Source organism: Microcaecilia unicolor, chromosome 13, assembly GCF_901765095.1.
Source record: "Microcaecilia unicolor chromosome 13, aMicUni1.1, whole genome shotgun sequence".
Taxonomy (NCBI): Eukaryota; Metazoa; Chordata; class Amphibia; order Gymnophiona; family Siphonopidae; genus Microcaecilia; species Microcaecilia unicolor.
Window position 1 is genome coordinate 7,988,702 of NC_044043.1, and position 20,787 is coordinate 8,009,488.

The following is a 20,787-nucleotide window of genomic DNA, read 5'->3' on the forward strand; positions in this document are numbered from 1 at the left end:
TAAAAAAGGCCTTTTTAAAATTTTTGCCGAAAATGGACGTGCGGCAAAATGAAAATTGCCGCACGTCCATTTTGGGTCTGAGACCTTACCGCCAGCCATTGACCTCACGCGGTAACCGTCTAAGCGTGTAGAATGACTATTACCGCCCGAGCGGCAGAAAATAAAAATATTTTCCAGCATGCCTAGCGGATGCGCATCAAAAATGAAATTATCGCAAGGGCCATGCATTATCCAGGCAGTAACTCTAAATTGACGCGCGTTGGGTGCATGTAGGCACCTACGTGGCTTAGTAAAAGGGCCTCTCAGTGTGGTTTAACCATGCTGTCCAAGTTGGGAGGAGATATTCAGTGGCACTTAACTGGACAGTTCTGCTGAATATCTGCTCCAACCACCGGGGCACTCTCCTATTAGTGCCAGGGTGATCCAGAGACAGACCTGAAAGTTATCCTGGCACCACATATATTCACTGCTGGTGTCCAGATAATTAACTTATCTCAGTTGCGCATGCCATGATAACATCAAGACTGGATTACTATAATGCAGTCTACACTGGTCTGACTACAAAGGGTCTGCACCAGCTCCAGTTGATTCATAATTCTGCAGCAAGACTAATAGAAGGTTGTAAGTGACATGACCATATCACACCATTTCTGCAAAAACTTCACTGGCTACCAGTACAATGCAGGGCTAAATGTAAAACTCTATGTGTGATCTTCAAGGCCCTTACAGGAAATGGTCCAGATTACTTGAAGAACAGGATCTCCCTCTAAACACTTCCAAATTCACTAAGATCCTCCAAAGGAGTATCCCTAACCACTCCCACTCCAAAGGACATCACACTTTTAGAAAGCTTTAAAGACTTTTTTTATTTCAGAGATTTGTTTCATAGGATTTATTATGTATTATTTGTAACCTATACTTTGTTGATGTACAAACAATTATGTCAGATTGTGCCTGACTTCTTAGGAATCGTGATACACACACACACACACACACACACACACACACACACACACACACACACACACACACGGAGTGACACCGGCTGCACATACTATAGCAAGATGTTTATCCACTCCTACCCTAGCTAAGATAATTTTCAAGCACCATTCTGACCTCATTTGCAACTTTCTTTAAATTAGTCCCCTTATTTTCTTACTCCTGTTACTCTATCTTATCTATATCTATATATATAAAAGGCAACCCCAACGTTCTGAAGCCTCCACGGAAGTTGAGGCGCCCGAGATATCCGGTGTGCCCTGGAGTGTCTGCACCGCCCTCGCGTCAAAACGTCATGACGCGTCAAAACGTCATGACGTCGAGGGCGGAGCTATTGACACTCGAGGGCCGAAACGGCCCACAGCGAACAAGGCAAGTAGCTTCGAGGGACGAAGGGAGGGGGCCCCTTGCTAGCGCCCGTTTCATTCCGCTCAGAAACGGGCATTTTTTCCTAGTGTTCCATATTTCCTTACATCCTGTACTAGAAACATAGAAACATGATGGCAGATAAGGGCCAAATGGCCCATCCAGTCTTTCCATCCTCAGTAACCACTGACTCTTCCTTTCCTAAGGGATCCCACATGCCAGTCCCATGATTTCTTAAATTCTGACACAGTCCTCGTCTCCATAACCTCCACCAGGAGGCCATTCTACGCATCCACCACCCTTTCAGTGAAAGAGTATTTGCTTAGATTCCTCCTAAGTCTATTTCCTCTTAACTTCGTTGTATGCACCCTCATTCCAGAGTTTTCCTTCATTTGAAAAAGGCTCACCTCCTATATATTGATGCCACTGAGGTATTTAAACGTCTCTATCATATCCCCTCTCTCTCGCCTCTCTTCCAGCGTATACATGTTGAGGTTCCTAAGCCTGTACCTATATGTTTTACGACAGAGACTGCTTACTAATTTTATAGCTGCCCTCAGGACTGACTCCTTCCTGTTTATATCTTTCTGTAGGTGCGGTCTCCAGAACTGCACGCAGTACTCTAAATGGGGCCTCACCAGAGACTTATATAAGGGCTCTAGCACCTCTTTTTTTCCTGGTGGTCATCGCTCTCCTTATACACCCAAGCATCTTTCTGGCTTTGGCCATCGCCTTTTCTACCTGTTTGGCGACCTTAAGGTCATCAGATATAATCACCCCCCCAAGTCTTGCCCTTCTTTTGTACACAAAAGCACTTCACCCCCTATAATGTACTGTTCCCTTGAATTCTTGTACCCCAAGTGCATGACCCTGCATTTCTTAGCATTAAATCTTAGTTGCCAATAATTGGACCATTCTTCAAGCTTCGCTAGATCCTTCTTCATACCATCCACACCCTCCGGGGTGTCCATCCTATTACAGAATTTGGTATCATCTGCAAAGAAACCAACCTTACCAGACAGTCCTTCCGCAATATCACTAATGAAAATATTAAAGAGATCCGGCTCAAGGACCACACCATGCGGTACACCACTGATAACAACCCTTTCCTTAGAGCAAGCTCCATTTACCACTACCCTCTGTCTGCTTCCACTTAACCAGTTTTTAACCCGGAGTCACTTTAGGGCCCAAACCAAGGGCACTTAGTTTATTTATCAGTCACTTGTGTGTGACTGTGTCAAAGGCTTTGATAAAATCCAAGTACACCACATCTAGCGCCCCTCCCACGTTCAACTGTTTGGTCACCCAATCAAAGAAATCAGTCAGATTTGTCTGACATGACCTGCCTCTAGTGAAACCATGCTGCCTTGGGTCCTGCAGTCCAATCGATTTGAGAAACTTCACGATCCTCTGCTTTATAAGTGTTTCCATTAGTTTACTCACCACTGAGGTCAGACTGACAGATCTGTAATTCCCAACCTCCTCTTTATTTCTGCTTTTGTGCAGAGGGACCATATCCACCCTTCTCCAGTCCTCTAGGACCACTCCAAACTCTAAGGAAGCATTGAAGAGGTCAGACAGCGGTGCTGCCAGAACATCTACAAGTTCCCTGAGTACCCTTGGATGTATCCCATCAGGCCCCATCGCTTTGTCTACTTTTAGTTTAGCCAGTTCCTCCCAAACAGAGTCTACTGAAAATCAGTCCTAGTCTGCATTTGTTTTCTCCTGTCCTACCCCTGGCCTTTCATCCATGAACACAGAATTAAGCAGTTCAGCTTTATCCTTATCAGCTTCTACATATTCCTCCCCTTCAGTTTTGAGTCTCAAAATGCTATTATGGCACTTCCTCCTGTCATTTATATATCTAAAAAATGTCTTGTCCCCCAATTTTACCGTATTGGCCTATGCTGTCTATTAAAATGTTTTATTGCATATTGTTGACATTATATTGTAGCATACTATGCCATACTTTGTATTGTAATTTGAATATTTTTACTGCTGTAATTGTCTATTGCTTATGTTTGACTTATTCTTGCTGAACACCGCCTTCAGTGAATTCCTTCAAAAGTGCAGTAAATAAATCCTCATAATAAGTAAATAAATAATAAATTGAGCAAGTAGGACCACATACAGTACTGGCTCAAAGAACAAATAATTCTTAGACTCAAAACTAACCAAACATTGAAAAGGAAATCATAACACAAAGATCATGCCGAGAACTATAGCTCTGGGATTTAATGCCAGAAAATCCTGGTGTCTCCTCTGTCTCTTGCTAAATCAGGAAATACACGGATTTTAGAACCTAAAACCAGCTCATTCATATGACGGAAATATAGTTGCAAAACATGATTCCTATCTGGTTCAAGTACAAATATCACCAATAGAGTAGTTCTAGATGTAATAACCTCAAGAGATGACTCAAAAAACTCTGTCAAAAACTCCTCTCGCCTCTCACGTCGCTGCGCTCCTCCGGGGTCTTACTCCAGGGGCAGTGACGTGGAGGTGAGAGGAGGAGCGGCTGCAGAGGTGACAGCCAATGCCTGATGGCTGTCTGCGGTGCCGCGCTTGATGTTTAAAAACATTTATGGCTTTTTTCTTTTTGTAGCGGCCTCTGCTGCTCAACAGGAGAAGCAGCAGCGGCCGGGCAGCGTTACCAGTGGCAGCTACGGATGGCGAGGGGGTTGATGTGCTTGGGGGGGGGGGGGGGGTTGATGTGTTTCGGGGGGAGGGGGTGTTTCATGTGCCAGGGGGGGCTTAGGTGAGTTTTATTGATAGGTGGAAGACCCTCTGTTGGAATTTTTAATATTTCCTGGAAATATCTACGTAGCATATCAATTGGTGAGATCAAAGGGGCTTTAGGGAAGTTAATAAATCGTAGATTATTCTTCCTCCTCTGATTGTCCAAAAATTCCAATTTTCTCCTCAGTATATCTCTATCTTTAGAGACTTCTCCTGCAAACACCTGCAACGTAGAGAGTTCAGCTCTTAAAAGTTCCAACTTGATTCCCTTGGTCTTGAACTTTATCCTTTAGCTTCTGCTGAACTTGTTTTAAGTCTGTAATGTCTTTTGTAAAAGAGTTGGTTACCTTTGTTAATAGGGAGTTCATCCCCTGAATTGCGTCCCATAGAGAATCCAAAGTAACCACAGCCGGTCTTACCATCTCCGTTACACCTACGGTTGTAGCTCCCGAGAGCGTGGGGGTCGAGGTCGCGTTGACCCTCCAGTTTCCAGCTGTTCCCACTATCGGGGCTAAAATCGCCGAGGGTCCTCCTTGGAGTGCTTCGTTACTCTCCACTTCGGGAACTGAACTAGGCGATCCTACCTCGGAGATGAAACTACTTCCGGGTCGCGGAGGGGCTGCATTTTCGAGCGGGCTCAGCGAGACCGCTCCATCGCTGTGAACCACTGAAACCTCGAGGTGGGTGTTTGCATGACCCGTGGAAGAACGCCAACTTGATCCAGGGTCAATTGCCGGTGAGCGGGAACAGTTCCAGGGACTGAGGAGGACAGGACTCTGGGCTTCCCCTTCCTTTTCCCCATCTCCTGGGGTAGGATTAGCTCGCCAGCAGTTGAACGCCTCGGAAAGTCAGGAGCTCACTCTCACACGTCCGCTCTAATCCGCCATCTTGCCGCCATCTCTCCATGGCTTTCAAGTCCCCCGAAGGTTACGTTTGCTGAACAGCTGCCTGCTTCACTTGAAAGCTTCTCGCTGAAACAGCGAAGGGGAGGGAAAAGTAGTTACCTCAGGTTTTTTACGTCGTCTGGCTCTGTTCTGGGCTGGCTCCCTTCCCTGTACCTCTCTGGCTCGCTCTCTGCGCTTCTTCAATGTTCCGGGCCGCTGGCAGTGTCAGTGCAGTAAGCACACTGCCTTCGGCGGCTCCGGAAGCTCTCCCTCTGTTGCAGCATCCTGCCTATGCGGGACAGGAAACTGTAACAGAAGGAAAGCTTCCGGGTCGCCGAAGGCAGTGTGCTTACTGCACTGACACTGGGAAAGTGGCTGGGCACGCGTGCCATAGGTTCACCATCACTGGACTAGACTTAGAAGCACCAAGAAGTCTTTCATGCAGCGCCTCTTGAGGGTCATTTTCTGCATCTAAGGACAGAGTTTACAATTACAGGCTTTGTGGTCAGGTCCTAGGCATGGTAAGCACCTGTTGTGAGGGTCAGTCACAGACATGACCTTGCTGCATCAAGAACATTTTTTAAAAACCACTGGAAGGTTTTTGGGACACCGGAGGAAAAATGGCCGCAGTGAAATCAAACGGCTAAAGTGTTGGAAAAATGGGAAAATATCCTGGCCATCATAGAGCTCAGTCCTAAGTGGGCCAGAGAGCTGCGGAAAATCAAAGGAAAATTAAACTGCCTAAAAAACTAAGGGCTTCTTTTACAAAGCCGCAGTAGTGATTCCTGCGTGGCAAATGTAATGAAGCCCATAGGAACTGAAAGGGCTTTGTCACATTTGCCACTCCAGGAATCACTACCATGGCTTTGCAAAAGGATCCCTAAAGCAACTAAGAGGAGAAATAAGAGAAGGTCCCATGCCACTTACAAGCAAAAAGGTTCCAAAAGAAGCAGAAAAAGTTGCCAAAAGAATCGCGCTGAGGAGAGCACAGAAAAAAGCAGTCCTTTGAGCTCTGTTGAAAAAAGATGATTGCTTGGTCCTGTGCAGCAGAGGCAAGCGGGAGGGTATGCATGTATGCACGGTCTGCACTGCCACAGGCTTCTAGAAGTTGTAGAACTCTGTGCAGCATCTGTGCTGGAGCTCCATTGGATGACGTCATTCATCTGTGGTAATATGAGATCCTGCTTGTTCTCGGAGAATATCTCTGCTATTCAGATAAATTCCATCATTGACTTCATTATTCAGATATTCAATGTCAGCCACTATCTATTTAATGGCACTGAATATTGGGATATTTTTTCAGCGCTGTGGATGTTGTTTTAAAAAAAAAAAGCAGCATTTATACTGACTATGTGATTTCTCTAAAGCAGTTGCTTTGTTTCCTAGGAGCTGAAGATTCTTGTAGACTTTGATGAGAATGGATATCTTCTTCAGATCTTCACCAAACCTGTGCAAGACAGACCCACCCTCTTCCTGGAAGTGATACAGCGATACAACCATTATGTGAGTAATCAGTTTAACATAGCAGTGGGCTAACTTTTGGGAACAAATGGGAAGGAAATGACAAAATAATATGAAAAGAATGGACATGTAAAGGCCCATTTTAGATACCAATTTTGATTTCTACATTCTATGTCCAGGTTGGTATTTTACAAAAAGATTTGCTGACATAAATGCAGTTCTATAAGCTTGCGCCTACATTTCAGCACTAATAGTGTGCCTGGTTTATAGAATACTATAACTTATGCACGATTGGCACCAGTAATTGGCAGTTACATGCATGCTAGGCACTATTCTATAAACAGTGCACCTAATTCACTTGGGAGTCCTTTTACAAAGACGCGTTAACATTTATAGCACATCTCTGAAAACAACCTGATCCCCAATTCTCAATTAGTACTCCAGTTAATCCAGGGAGTGTTGACGTAGCCAGAGAAGGCCCAAAACAATAAGATGCAGTGGGAAAGAACCAAAAGCTGGATTTTCTCATGATATAAAACCCCAACCTGCAACCGGAGTGGGATGGAGAGTCTACAGATGGTCCCAGGGAGCACCTCCCCTTGAACAGAGGTGACCTGTAAGGCTGTGCCGATGGCTTGAGTGGAAATATCATATTGCCGCAGTAGTTTAGCATCAATGAAGTTTCCTGCAGCTCCAGAATCAATAAGAGCTAGGGTTTCCACAGTTCCCTCAGCCCAGTGGAGGGTAACTGGTACATTTGGGGGGAACTAGAGCATAGGCCCAGGGTGACTTTCCCCGAGAACCCCAGGCCTAAACGTTTTCCGCTTTCTGGGGGCGCTTACTCAGGAAGTGACCGGCCTCTCCACAACAGAGACAGAGTTCATTTTTGTAGTGGAAGGCCATTTCTTTTTCAGATAACCGATATCGCCCTACTACCATGGGTTCTTCAGATCTCTCTGATGAAGGGCTGAAACTCCCCGCCAGGAGTAGAGGCCACTGAAAGTGGGGAGTCGGCTGAGAAGGCTGGCGCTGGGCAGCACGTTCTTGAGCCTGAATCAGATGACATAATATGTTAAGTTTATAAGGATTCCTGTAGGCTACTTGGAGAATGTGTTCAAAGATGAAAAGTGGAGTGACATGGTCAAATTTCTTGCACTATACCCCACTATGGGGGAAACCCACTTATATTAGAGTACAGATACTATCCAAGTTACACACTACAGTACCCTAATTCATTTCATAACACTTATTTTTTAATACAAAATGTTTAAACAACAACAGACACATAAACCAATACGGTACCCTCGGATATTTGCTTTGATATAGGTATCGAGAGTTGTTCATCCTGAGGAAGGATGATCCGAAATGCGATCTCGCATCGAGGAGCTACAATCGAGCTGGCCTGTTAATGGATATGTTAGTGGTCCCAGACGGTAGCGCTCATCAAGCTGAGTAGCGCCACAATGGATGCCTCTGGTGATGTGCACGTGTGAATAATTACTTGGTGGCGAGGATCCACCACGCAGGAGTTAGAACATTTGGGCCTGCATATGAATAGAAGAAGAATTTCATATATATTATAACGCTGATTGTCAGTGGTGCTCAGGACTGGTGGTGATTATTTGCGAAGGATATTAATTTCCAATGCAAGTGGACAATGAACTGTGCACTCAATGTTTAAATCAGTGTGAATTACTCTGATGGATGAAATCTAAAGTATAACCGGAGGGGGGTGGTGGTATGAAAGGTTTGAGTGAGTGAGTTCCGAGGGTACTGTATTGGTTTATGTGTCTGTTGTTTAAACATTTTGTATTAAAAAAATAAGTGTTATAAAATGAATTAGGGTACTGTAGTGTGTAACTCAAATTTCTTGCAGCCATGAATAAAGTTTACCGTGGTGTTTTGTATTAGTTGTAATCTGAGAGTCTGATAAGCAGGCAAACCTATAAGAAGAGAGTTGCAGCAGCTGAGTTTAGATAATAATATAAGAGGTTCAATAAAGTAACCTTAAAAAAAAAAAAGAGAAAAGGTTCTAAAAGGGAGTGAATGGGAGGAGTCAAGATGGTGCTGACCAAAGCAGAACATTGCTAAGCTCTCTCTCTCTGTGCCCGGCGCTCTGTGAAAGCAACAATGGTGAAGCGCAAGGGAAGACCCTGGGTTTACCCACCTGAGCCCGGTGGTTCTCCTGCCCTAGTGCAGCAGATTTCGAGCTGGCTTGACAACACTGGCGGGAGTGCTCCACGACCTGGAAGCACTGATGGGGTGTTTCCATAGGGAAAGCCAGCAGATGCTGAAATTGCTGCTGGGCTGAATCCGTAGATGGGGCTAAAGCACTCATTCCTCTGGCAGCAGTGGGGAAGGATCAATTGAGGCCGGTGCAGCCGTAGGATGGCCCCAGGCCGTTAAACTGGTTATTAACAGCCAGATGGAGCCTCCTGTTGTTCAGTGAGGAGGAAGAGATTGGAGAATGTCACCTTTGAGGAGCTACAGGGACGTTATGGGTAAGATGGAGGACTCTTTTCTATCTCAGTTGGATCAGTTTCAGCAAGGAAGAGAAGCCCTCCAGTCGCAAGTATGATAACATTGTGACTCAAAAATCTAAAACATCTACTTTTAAGAAAAATCAAAAGTTGAACAGGACTTGTTAGCTGTGAAAGAAGTGCAAGGCACATTGGTTGAATATCGTGTTATCACCCACCAGAAGTTGGTAACTTTAAAATTATGAAAGGCGGTTAAATCTCAGGTTCATTAATTTTCACAGGTCTTCTGTTTTGTCACCGAAAAATATGTTGAAGAAATATATTATGGACATTTTACAAGTCCCCAATGAGTCTATTCCACCTATTACTAGGGTTTACTTTGTGGACCTGATGTACTACCTGTTCCTCTGATCCCATTCCCACCCACCTTCTTAATGCCATCTCTCCTGCTCTTATTCCCTTTATCTGTCACATTCTCAACCTCTCACTTTCCACTGCGACTGTCCCTGCTGCCTTTAAACATGCTGTGGTCACACCTCTCCTTAAGAAGCCTTCACTCGACCCTACTTATCCCTCTAATTACCGACCCATCTCCCTCCTTCCTTTTCTCTCCAAATTACTTGAGCGTGCTGTTCACCGCCACTGCCTTGATTTTCTCTCCTCACATGCTATTCTTGACCCACTACAATCTGGTTTTCGTCCTCTCCACTCAACCGAAACTGCGCTTACTAAAGTCTCCAATGACCTATTACTGGCTAAATCCAGAGGTCAATATTCCATCCTCATTCTTCTTGATCTTTCCGCTGCTTTTGACACTGTCGATCACAGCATACTTCTCGATACCCTGTCCTCACTTGGATTCCAGGGCTCTGTCCTTTCCTGGTTCTCTTCCTACCTCTCCCTCCGCACCTTTAGTGTTCACTCTGGTGGATCCTCTTCTACTTCTATCCCTCTGCCTGTCGGCGTACCTCAGGGTTCTGTTCTTGGTCCCTTCCTCTTTTCTATCTACACTTCTTCCCTTGGTTCATTAATCTCATCCCATGGCTTTTCCTACCATCTCTATGCTGATGACTCCCAAATCTACCTTTCTACCCCTGATATCTCACCTTGCATCCAAACCAAAGTTTCAGCGTGCTTGTCTGACATTGCTGTCTGGATGTCTCAACGCCACCTGAAATTAAATATGACCAAAACCGAGCTTCTCATTTCCCCCCCCAAACCCACCTCCCCGCTCCCCCCGTTTTCTATTTCTGTTGATGGCTCTCTCATTCTGTCTCCTCAGCTCGAAACCTTGGGGTCATCTTTGACTCTTCTCTCTCCTTCTCTGCAGATTGCCAAGACCTGTTGTTTCTTTCTTTACAACATGCATAAAATCCGCCCCTTTCTTTCCGAGCACTCTACCAAAACCCTCATCCACACCCTTGTCACCTCTCGTTTAGACTACTGCAATCTGCTTCTTGCTGGCCTCCCACTTAGTCACCTCTCTCCTCTCCAGTCGGTTCAAAACTCTGCTGCCCGTCTCATCTTCCGCCAGGGTCGCTTTACTCATACTACCCCTCTCCTCAAGACCCTTCACTGGCTCCCTATCCGTTTTCGCATCCTGTTCAAACTTCTTCTACTAACCTATAAATGTACTCACTCTGCTGCTCCCCAGTATCTCTCCACACTCGTCCTTCCCTACACCCCTTCCCGTGCACTCCGCTCCATGGATAAATCCTTCTTATCTGTTCCCTTCTCCACTACTGCCAACTCCAGACTTCGCGCCTTCTGTCTCGCTGCACCCTACGCCTGGAATAAACTTCCTGAGCCCCTACGTCTTGCCCCATCCTTGGCCACCTTTAAATCTAGACTGAAAGCCCAACTCTTTAACATTGCTTTTGACTCGTAACCACTCGCCTCCACCTACGCTCCTCTCTTCCTTCCCGTTCACATTAATTGATTTGATTTGCTTACTTTATTTATTTTTTGTCTATTAGATTGTAAGCTCTTTGAGCAGGACTGTCTTTCTTCTATGTTTGTGCAGCGCTGCGTATGCCTTGTAGCGCTATAGAAATGCTAAATAGTAGTAGTAGTAGACCTGAGTGAAACCTCAACCCAGGAGGCAAAGAACGAACATTCATCGGACACTTTTGACCTCTATTGATTTCTAGAAGGGTCTTGTCCTGTGGTAACTACTGCCACATTGATAGCTTCCTTAGACTGTATTTTCATTATCAGGATGTGGAATTTGTGGGTCATAAAGTTGAAATATTTCCTGACCAATGTAGGCCACACAACGGGAGAAAGGCTTTTTTCGCCTTGAAATCTGAACTACTGGCATGTAAATGTTTAATTAAGTTAGATTCTAAGTCCTATGTGTTTATGGACCAAGAACATTTTAAGAATTTTCTAGCTGCAAGGAAACCTCCTCAACCTAAATTAGTTTCCGCTCCTTCCTCTAATCTGGTTTTGAAATGGACTTCTTTTTTTTTTTTTCTTTTAGATAACGCCGCTTTCGGGTTTGAAAGATTTCATGAGTTTTCCTTCTAAGGCCAGTTTAAATTCTCCTGCTAACTAGAATATTCAGTTCTCCTTCCCCCGCCCCCTTACTTATATTTGTTTATTTCCTAAGTACAATAGTACATCATTCCTTATGTTTGTTTATTTCTTGCATTGAATGTTTCTTTTCTTTAGATTTAATTTCAACTAAGCAATGAATTTCTGTGTATCAAGAGTTGTCTTGGTTGTATTTCGAAAATAAAATAAAAGGGAGCGAATGGAATAAATGCATCTAAGAGTAAGAAAGGAAGAGGATTACCAAGGTGACACCCAAGATTTTTGTTGATCTGGAATAAGGAAGAGGATGACCTTTAATGGCGACATTTAAAATGTTTGTATTGGAGGGCTGTGAATTAAATATTATAGCTACAGATTTACTTGTGTTGAGCTTCAGACTGTTTTTGGCTAACCAGTCTGCAAATGCATCCGCATCCGAGTTATCAGAAATCGAGGCATAGCTAGAAGAGGAACAGGAATCAAATGGAAGAAGCTGAGTATTGTCTGCATAGATAAAGAAGGTAAAGCCCAGGGAGTTAAAGAGTTAAAGAAGCTGAGAAAATATTAAAGAGTATAGGCCCCAGAAATGATCCCTGAGGAACCCCAGAGAGTAGGGCCAAAGAGTAGAGGAGGAATCAGAGTAATAATTAATATAAGAGTGTTCAGTTAAACATAACTAAAACCATTGGAGAACTTCACCAGTAATGTTCACATCTCATAAGAACACAAGAATAGCCATACTGGGTCAGTCCAATGGTCCAGCTAGCCCAGTATCCTTCTTCAAACAGTGGCCAATCCAGGTCACAAGTACCTGGCAGAAACCCAATTAACAGCAACATTCCATGCTACCAATCCCAGGGCAAGCAGTTGCTTCCCCCATGTCCATCTCAATAAGAGACTATCCTGCTTATAATCGAAAGAGAAAAACACCTATATTGTGACCCAAACCGGGAGATGGGCATCTTTCTCCCGTGGGCGCCCAAATCGGTATAATCGAAAGCCGATTTTGGGCGTTTTCAACTGTAATCCGTCGCGGAAACGTGTAAAGTTGATGGGGGCATGTCGGAGGCGTGGTGAAGGCGGAACTGGGCATGGTTATCGGCCGAGAGATGGGCGTCTTTAGCTGATCATCGAAAAAAAAAGGCGTTTTTACCGTGATATTGGGTCACTTTTTGTGGACCCTTTTTTTTCACAAACAAGTCCCAAAAAAGTGCCCCAACTGACCAGATGACTACTGGAGGGAACCGGGGATGACCTCCCCGGACTCCCCCAGTGATCACTAACCCCCTCCCACCAAAAAAACCCATTTTAAAAACTTTTTTTCCAGCCTCTATGCCAGCCTCAAATGCCGTACCCACCTCCATGACAGCAGAATGTGTTCTATCCTCTGACAGCCTTTCCCTGGTTCTGATGTGGGTCTCAGGTGAGTGTGACACCTTTTCTGTTATGCGCACTGCAGAGTCACATCAGCAATGCATTGTGGTGGGTGTAGGGTATTGGGCTCTGTGATTCCACTAGCTTGTGGCAAATGCTCACGATGTTGGTAGTTGGTAGGCTCTACTCCCATGGTGCTTTTCCCCCTGCTTACTGGGTCAGAGTAACCTCATCTCTATTCCTCTACTCCCCTCCTCTTCTCTGCCCTTCTCTTGCGCCCTATGGAATGCCCGCTCTATCTGTAACAAACTCCCCTATATCCAGGACCTCTTTATCTCGCGCCACCTCCATCTGCTCGCCATAACAGAAACCTGGCTCTGCCCTGATGACTCTGCTTCAGTCGCAGCCCTGTGCCATGGTGGTCATCTATTTTCACATACTCCTCGCCCTGCTGGCCGTGGGGGCGGTGTTGGACTACTTCTCTCTCCCTCCTCCAGATTTCAACCCCTTCTTCCACCTCAATCTCACTGCTTTTCCTCCTTTGAAGTCCACTCTATCCGCCTTTTCTCTCCTCTGCCTCTTCGAATAGCGGTCATTTATTGTCCCCCTGGTAAGCCTTTCCTCAGCTGAGAGGTACCCACCTCTACCACCAGCTGCCTTTCAGGTGCTGTGGAGGACTTGCAGCTCATCTGCATATCCTTACAGCCTTCTCCGGGGTGACACCCAGGTCCACCCCGATCCACTCAGGGCCTCCGCTCTAGGTGCCCAGCGCTCCCACCAGGTGCTGTGGAGGACTTGCAGCCCTTCTGCATTTCCTCACAGCTGTATCCGGGGTGACTCCAGTTCCACCCCGACCTTCCCAGGGCCTTCTCTCCAAGTGCCCAGAGTTCCCAGGTGCTTTTTGGCTAGGATCAGGCGACCCTCAGGGGGAGGAATGCTGGCTTCGGCCTAACCCCTGGTAAGCCTTTCCTCAGCTGAGAGGTACCCACCTCTACCACCAGCTGCCTTTCAGGTGCTGTGGAGGACTTGCAGCTCATCTGCATATCCTTACAGCCTTCTCCGGGGTGACACCCAGGTCCACCCCGATCCACTCAGGGCCCTCCGCTCTAGGTGCCCAGCGCTCCCACCAGGTGCTGTGGAGGACTTGCAGCCCTTCTGCATTTCCTCACAGCTGTATCCGGGGTGACTCCAGTTCCACCCCGACCTTCCCAGGGCCTTCTCTCCAAGTGCCCAGAGTTCCCAGGTGCTTTTGGCTAGGATCAGGCGACCCTCAGGGGGAGGAATGCTGGCTTCGGCCTAACCCCTGGTAAGCCTTTCCTCAGCTGAGAGGTACCCACCTCTACCACCAGCTGCCTTTCAGGTGCTGTGGAGGACTTGCAGCTCATCTGCATATCCTTACAGCCTTCTCCGGGGTGACACCCAGGTCCACCCCGATCCACTCAGGGCCTCCGCTCTAGGTGCCGCGCGCGGGGCATTTTTCTCTTTGTATCTAATCTTTTTCCAGTTGCTAAAGTACCTTAATCGTTTATGGCCCCTATTCACATTCTCTTCCTAGCTCTGTCCCTTCCTAATCTTTTCCCTCACCCCCTACCTCTCTCCGCTACAGGAACTCACTTCCCATCCATTGACTTCATCACCTCACCTTCTCTCCTACCCTCTTCCTCCTTTTGGCTTTTAATCTCCGTCTCTTTCTTCCCTCCATTTTGCCTTCCCCATTCCACCTAAATACCTCTCGCCTTCGACGCCTTCGTGGCCACACCTCTCCTACTCTCCTCCGCTCTCTTTTACTCCTTCTCTTACTCTCAGCTGGTGACATCAATCCCAATCCTGGCCCTCCTCACCAACTATTATCCAAACTCTACAGATCTCACCGTGACCTCTCTAACCTCATCTCTATTCCTCTACTCCCCTCCTCTTCTCTGCCCTTCTCTTGCGCCCTATGGAATGCCCGCTCTATCTGTAACAAACTCCCCTATATCCAGGACCTCTTTATCTCGCGTCACCTCCATCTGCTCGCCATAACAGAAACCTGGCTCTGCCCTGATGACTCTGCTTCAGTCGCAGCCCTGTGCCATGGTGGTTATCTATTTTCACATACTCCTCGCCCTGCTGGCCGTGGGGGCGGTGTTGGACTACTTCTCTCTCCCTCCTCCAGATTTCAACCCCTTCTTCCACCTCAATCTCACTGTTTTTCCTCCTTTGAAGTCCACTCTATCCGCCTTTTCTCTCCTCTGCCTCTTCGAATAGCGGTCATTTATCGTCCCCCTGATAAGTCCCTTTCATCCTTTCTCAGTGACTTTGATGCCTGGCTTGCCTTCTTCCACGATCCTTCCTCCCCCTCTCTCATCCTTGGTGACTTTAATATTCCTGCTAATGATCCTTCCAACTCTTATATTTCCAAGTTACTCGCTTTAACGTCGTCCTTTAATCTCCAACTATGCTCCACCTCCCCCACTCATCAAAATGGTCACTGTCTAGATCTCATCTTCTCCTCCAACTGTTCACCCTCTAGTTTCCTTGCCTCCGATCTTCCCCTCTCTGATCACCATCTTATAACTTTCACACTTAAATCTCCTCCCTCCCAGTCCCGTCCTATCCTATCTAATTTATCTAGGAATCTTCACGACATTGACCCTTCATCTCTATCCTCCCATGTTTCAAACCTCCTCTCTACTGTGGCACCATCCACGTCTGTCAACGAGGCTGTTTCTTCTTACAACAATACTCTATCCTCTGCCTTAGACACTCTTGCACCTTTGATGACCCGCCCTGTAAGGCGTACTAAACCCCAACCTTGGCTGACTTCTAATATCCGCTACCTACGTTCCTGTACCCGCTCCGCCGAACGCCTCTGGCGGAAATCTCGGGCCCTTGCTGATTTCTTACACTTTAAGTTCATGCTGACCTCCTTCCAATCTGCTCTTTTACGTGCCAAACAGGATTATTATATCCAACTGACCAACTCTCTTGGCTCTAATCCTCGACTTCTCTTCACCACATTGAACTCTCTCCTCAAGGTGCCCCCTCCCCCAACTCCCCCTTCACTATCTCCTCAGACCCTTGCTGAATTCTTTCACAACAAGGTTCAAAAGATAAACCTTGCTTTCTCTACCTCACCAGCTCTCCCTCCACTAGTCCGTTCCCCTCTCTCTCCTTCCCCTCATTCCCTTTCCTCCTTTCCTGAAGTTACTATTGAGGAAACTACACTTCTCCTTTCTTCCTCAAAATGTACCACCTGTTCCTCTGATCCCATTCCCACCCACCTTCTTAATGCCATCTCTCCTACTCTTATTCCTTTTATCTGTCACATTCTCAACCTCTCACTTTCCACTGCGACTGTCCCTGCTGCCTTTAAACATGCTGTGGTCACACCTCTCCTTAAGAAGCCTTCACGACCCTACTTGTCCCTCTAATTACCGACCCATCTCCCTCCTTCCTTTTCTCTCCAAATTACTTGAGCGTGCTGTTCACCGCCGCTGCCTTGATTTTCTCTCCTCACATGCTATTCTTGACCCATTACAATCTGGTTTTCGCCCTCTCCACTCAACCGAAACTGCGCTTACTAAAGTCTCCAATGACCTATTACTGGCTAAATCCAGAGGTCAATATTCCATCCTCATTCTTCTTGATCTTTCCGCTGCTTTTGACACTGTCGATCACAGCATACTTCTCGATACCCTGTCCTCACTTGGATTCCAGGGCTCTGTCCTTTCCTGGTTCTCTTCCTACCTCTCCCTCCGCACCTTTAGTGTTCACTCTGGTGGATCCTCTTCTACTTCTATCCCTCTGCCTGTCGGCGTACCCCAGGGTTCTGTTCTTGGTCCCCTCCTCTTTTCTATCTACACTTCTTCCCTTGGTTCATTAATCTCATCCCATGGCTTTTCCTACCACCTCTATGCTGATGACTCCCAAATCTACCTTTCTACCCCTGATATCTCACCTTGCATCCAAACCAAAGTTTCAGCGTGCTTGTCTGACATTGCTGCCTGGATGTCTCAACGCCACCTGAAATTAAATATGACCAAAACCGAGCTTCTCATTTTCCCCCCCAAACCCACCTCCCCGCTCCCCCCGTTTTCTATTTCTGTTGATGGCTCTCTCATTCTCCCTGTCTCCTCAGCTCGAAACCTTGGGGTCATCTTTGACTCTTCTCTCTCCTTCTCTGCTCATATCCAGCAGACCGCCAAGACCTGTCGTTTCTTTCTTTACAACATCCGTAAAATCCGCCCCTTTCTTTCCGAGCACTCTACCAAAACCCTCATCCACACCCTTGTCACCTCTCGTTTAGACTACTGCAATCTGCTTCTTGCTGGCCTCCCACTTAGTCACCTCTCCCCTCTCCAGTCGGTTCAAAACTCTGCTGCCCGTCTCATCTTCCGCCAGGGTCGCTTTACTCATACTACCCCTCTCCTCAAGACCCTTCACTGGCTCCCTATCCGTTTTCGCATCCTGTTCAAACTTCTTCTACTAACCTATAAATGTACTCACTCTGCTGCTCCCCAGTATCTCTCCACACTCGTCCTTCCCTACACCCCTTCCCGTGCACTCCGCTCCATGGATAAATCCTTCTTATCTGTTCCCTTCTCCAGTACTGCCAACTCCAGACTTCGCGCCTTCTGTCTCGCTGCACCCTACGCCTGGAATAAACTTCCTGAGCCCCTACGTCTTGCCCCATCCTTGGCCACCTTTAAATCTAGACTGAAAACCCACCTCTTTAACATTGCTTTTGACTCGTAACCACTTGTAACCACTCGCCTCCACCTACCCTCCTCTCTTCCTTCCCGTTCACATTAATTGATTTGATTTGCTTACTTTATTATTTTTTGTCTATTAGATTGTAAGCTCTTTGAGCAGGGACTGTCTTTCTTCTATGTTTGTACAGCGCTGCGTATGCCTTGTAGCGCTATAGAAATGCTAAATAGTAGTAGTAGTAGTAGTAATAAGTCCCTTTCATCCTTTCTCAGTGACTTTGACGCCTGGCTTGCCTTCTTCCATGATCCTTCCTCCCCCTCTCTCATCCTTGGTGACTTTAATATTCCTGCTAATGATCCTTCCAACTCTTATATTTCCAAGTTACTCGCTTTAACGTCATCCTTTAATCTCCAACTATGCTCCACCTCCCCCACTCATCAAAATGGTCACTGTCTTGATCTCATCTTCTCCTCCAACTGTTCACCTTCTAGTTTCCTTGCCTCTGATCATCCCTCCTCTGATCACCATCTTATAACTTTCACACTTAAATCTCCTCCCTCCCAGTCCCGTCCTATCCTATCTAATTTATCTAGGAATCTTCACGATATTGACCCTTCATCTCTATCCTCCCATGTTTCAAACCTCCTCTCTACTGTGGCACCATCCACGTCTGTCAACGAGGCTGTTTCATCTTACAACAATACTCTATCCTCTGCCTTAGACACTCTTGCACCTTTGATGACCCGCCCTGTAAGGCGTACAAAACCCCAACCTTGGCTGACTTCTAATATCCGCTACCTACGTTCCTGTACCCGCTCCACCGAACGCCTCTGGCGGAAATCTCGGGCCCTTGCTGATTTCTTACACTTTAAGCATGCTGACCTCCTTCCAATCTGCTCTTTTACGTGCCAAACAGGATTATTATATCCAACTGACCAACTCTCTTGGCTCTAATCCTCGACTTCTCTTCACCACATTGAACTCTCTCCTCAAGGTGCCCCCTCCCCCAACTCCCCCTTCATTATCTCCTCAGACCCTTGCTGAATTCTTTCACAACAAGGTTCAAAAGATAAACCTTGCTTTCTCTACCTCACCAGCTCTCCCTCCTCTAGTCCGTTCCCCTCTCTCTCCTTCCCCTCATTCCTTTCCTCCTTTCCTGAAGTTACTATTGAGGAAACTACACTTCTCCTTTCTTCCTCAAAATGTACCACCTGTTCCTCTGATCCCATTCCCACCCAACTTCTTAATGCCATCTCTCCTACTCTTATTCCTTTTATCTGTCACATTCTCAACCTCTCACTTTCCACTGCGACTGTCCCTGCTGCCTTTAAACATGCTGTGGTCACACCTCTCCTTAAGAAGCCTTCACTTGACCCTACTTGTCCCTCTAATTACCGACCCATCTCCCTTTTCTCTCCAAATTACTTGAGCGTGCTGTTCACCGCCGCTGCCTTGATTTTCTCTCCTCACATGCTATTCTTGACCCACTACAATCTGGTTTTCGCCCTCTCCACTCAACCGAAACTGCGCTTACTAAAGTCTCCAATGACCTATTACTGGCTAAATCCAGAGGTCAATATTCCATCCTCATTCTTCTTGATCTTTCCGCTGCTTTTGACACTGTCGATCACAGCATACTTCTCGATACCCTGTCCTCACTTGGATTCCAGGGCTCTGTCCTTTCCTGGTTCTCTTCCTACCTCTCCCTCCGCACCTTTAGTGTTCACTCTGGTGGATCCTCTTCTACTTCTATCCCTCTGCCTGTCGGCGTACCTCAGGGTTCTGTTCTTGGTCCCCTCCTCTTTTCTATCTACACTTCTTCCCTTGGTTCATTAATCTCATCCCATGGCTTTTCTTACCATCTCTATGCTGATGACTCCCAAATCTACCTTTCTACCCCTGATATCTCACCTTGCATCCAAACCAAAGTTTCAGCGTGCTTGTCTGACATTGCTGCCTGGATGTCTCAACGCCACCTGAAATTAAATATGACCAAAACCGAGCTTCTCATTTTCCCCCCCAAACCCACCTCCCCGCTCCCCCCATTTTCTATTTCTGTTGATGGCTCTCTCATTCTCCCTGTCTCCTCAGCTCGAAACCTTGGGGTCATCTTTGACTCTTCTCTCTCCTTCTCTGCTCATATCCAGCAGACCGCCAAGACCTGTCGTTTCTTTCTTTACAACATCCGTAAAATCCGCCCCTTTCTTTCCGAGCACTCTACCAAAACCCTCATCCACACCCTTGTCACCTCTCGTTTAGACTACTGCAATCTGCTTCTTGCTGGCCTCCCACTTAGTCACCTCTCCCCTCTCCAGTCGGTTCAAAACTCTGCTGCCCGTCTCATCTTCCGCCAGGGTCGCTTTACTCATACTACCCCTCTCCTCAAGACCCTTCACTGGCTCCCTATCCGTTTTCGCATCCTGTTCAAACTTCTTCTACTAACCTATAAATGTACTCACTCTGCTGCTCCCCAGTATCTCTCCCCACTCGTCCTTCCCTACACCCCTTCCCGTGCACTCCGCTCCATGGATAAATCCTTCTTATCTGTTCCCTTCTCCAGTACTGCCAACTCCAGACTTCGCGCCTTCTGTCTCGCTGCACCCTACGCCTGGAATAAACTTCCTGAGCCCCTACGTCTTGCCCCATCCTTGGCCACCTTTAAATCTAGACTGAAAACCCACCTCTTTAACATTGCTTTTGACTCGTAACCACTTGTAACCACTCGCCTCCACCTACCCTCCTCTCTTCCTTCCCGTTCACATTAATTGATTTGATTTGCTTACTTTATTTATTTTTTGTCTATTAGATTGTAAGCTCTTTGAGCAGGGACTGTCTTTCTTCTATGTTTGTACAGCGCTGCGTATGCCTTGTAGCGCTATAGAAATGCTAAATAGTAGTAGTAGTAGTAGTAATAAGTCCCTTTCATCCTTTCTCAGTGACTTTGACGCCTGGCTTGCCTTCTTCCATGATCCTTCCTCCCCCTCTCTCATCCTTGGTGACTTTAATATTCCTGCTAATGATCCTTCCAACTCTTATATTTCCAAGTTACTCGCTTTAACGTCATCCTTTAATCTCCAACTATGCTCCACCTCCCCCACTCATCAAAATGGTCACTGTCTTGATCTCATCTTCTCCTCCAACTGTTCACCTTCTAGTTTCCTTGCCTCTGATCATCCCTCCTCTGATCACCATCTTATAACTTTCACACTTAAATCTCCTCCCTCCCAGTCCCGTCCTATCCTATCTAATTTATCTAG

General features: G+C 46.5%; 1 protein-coding gene across 1 annotated transcript in view; it reads left to right on the forward strand.

Annotated features, from left to right (window-relative positions):
- Nucleotides 1-20,787, forward strand: part of LOC115482622 (4-hydroxyphenylpyruvate dioxygenase-like) — a 105,385-nt gene that overhangs the window by 77,905 nt on the left and 6,693 nt on the right. Inside the window, exon 13 of the mRNA XM_030222562.1 lies at nt 6,375-6,491. Within this exon, the coding sequence (XP_030078422.1) occupies nt 6,375-6,491 (117 nt within the window). The remainder of the gene's footprint in view (nt 1-6,374; nt 6,492-20,787) is intronic.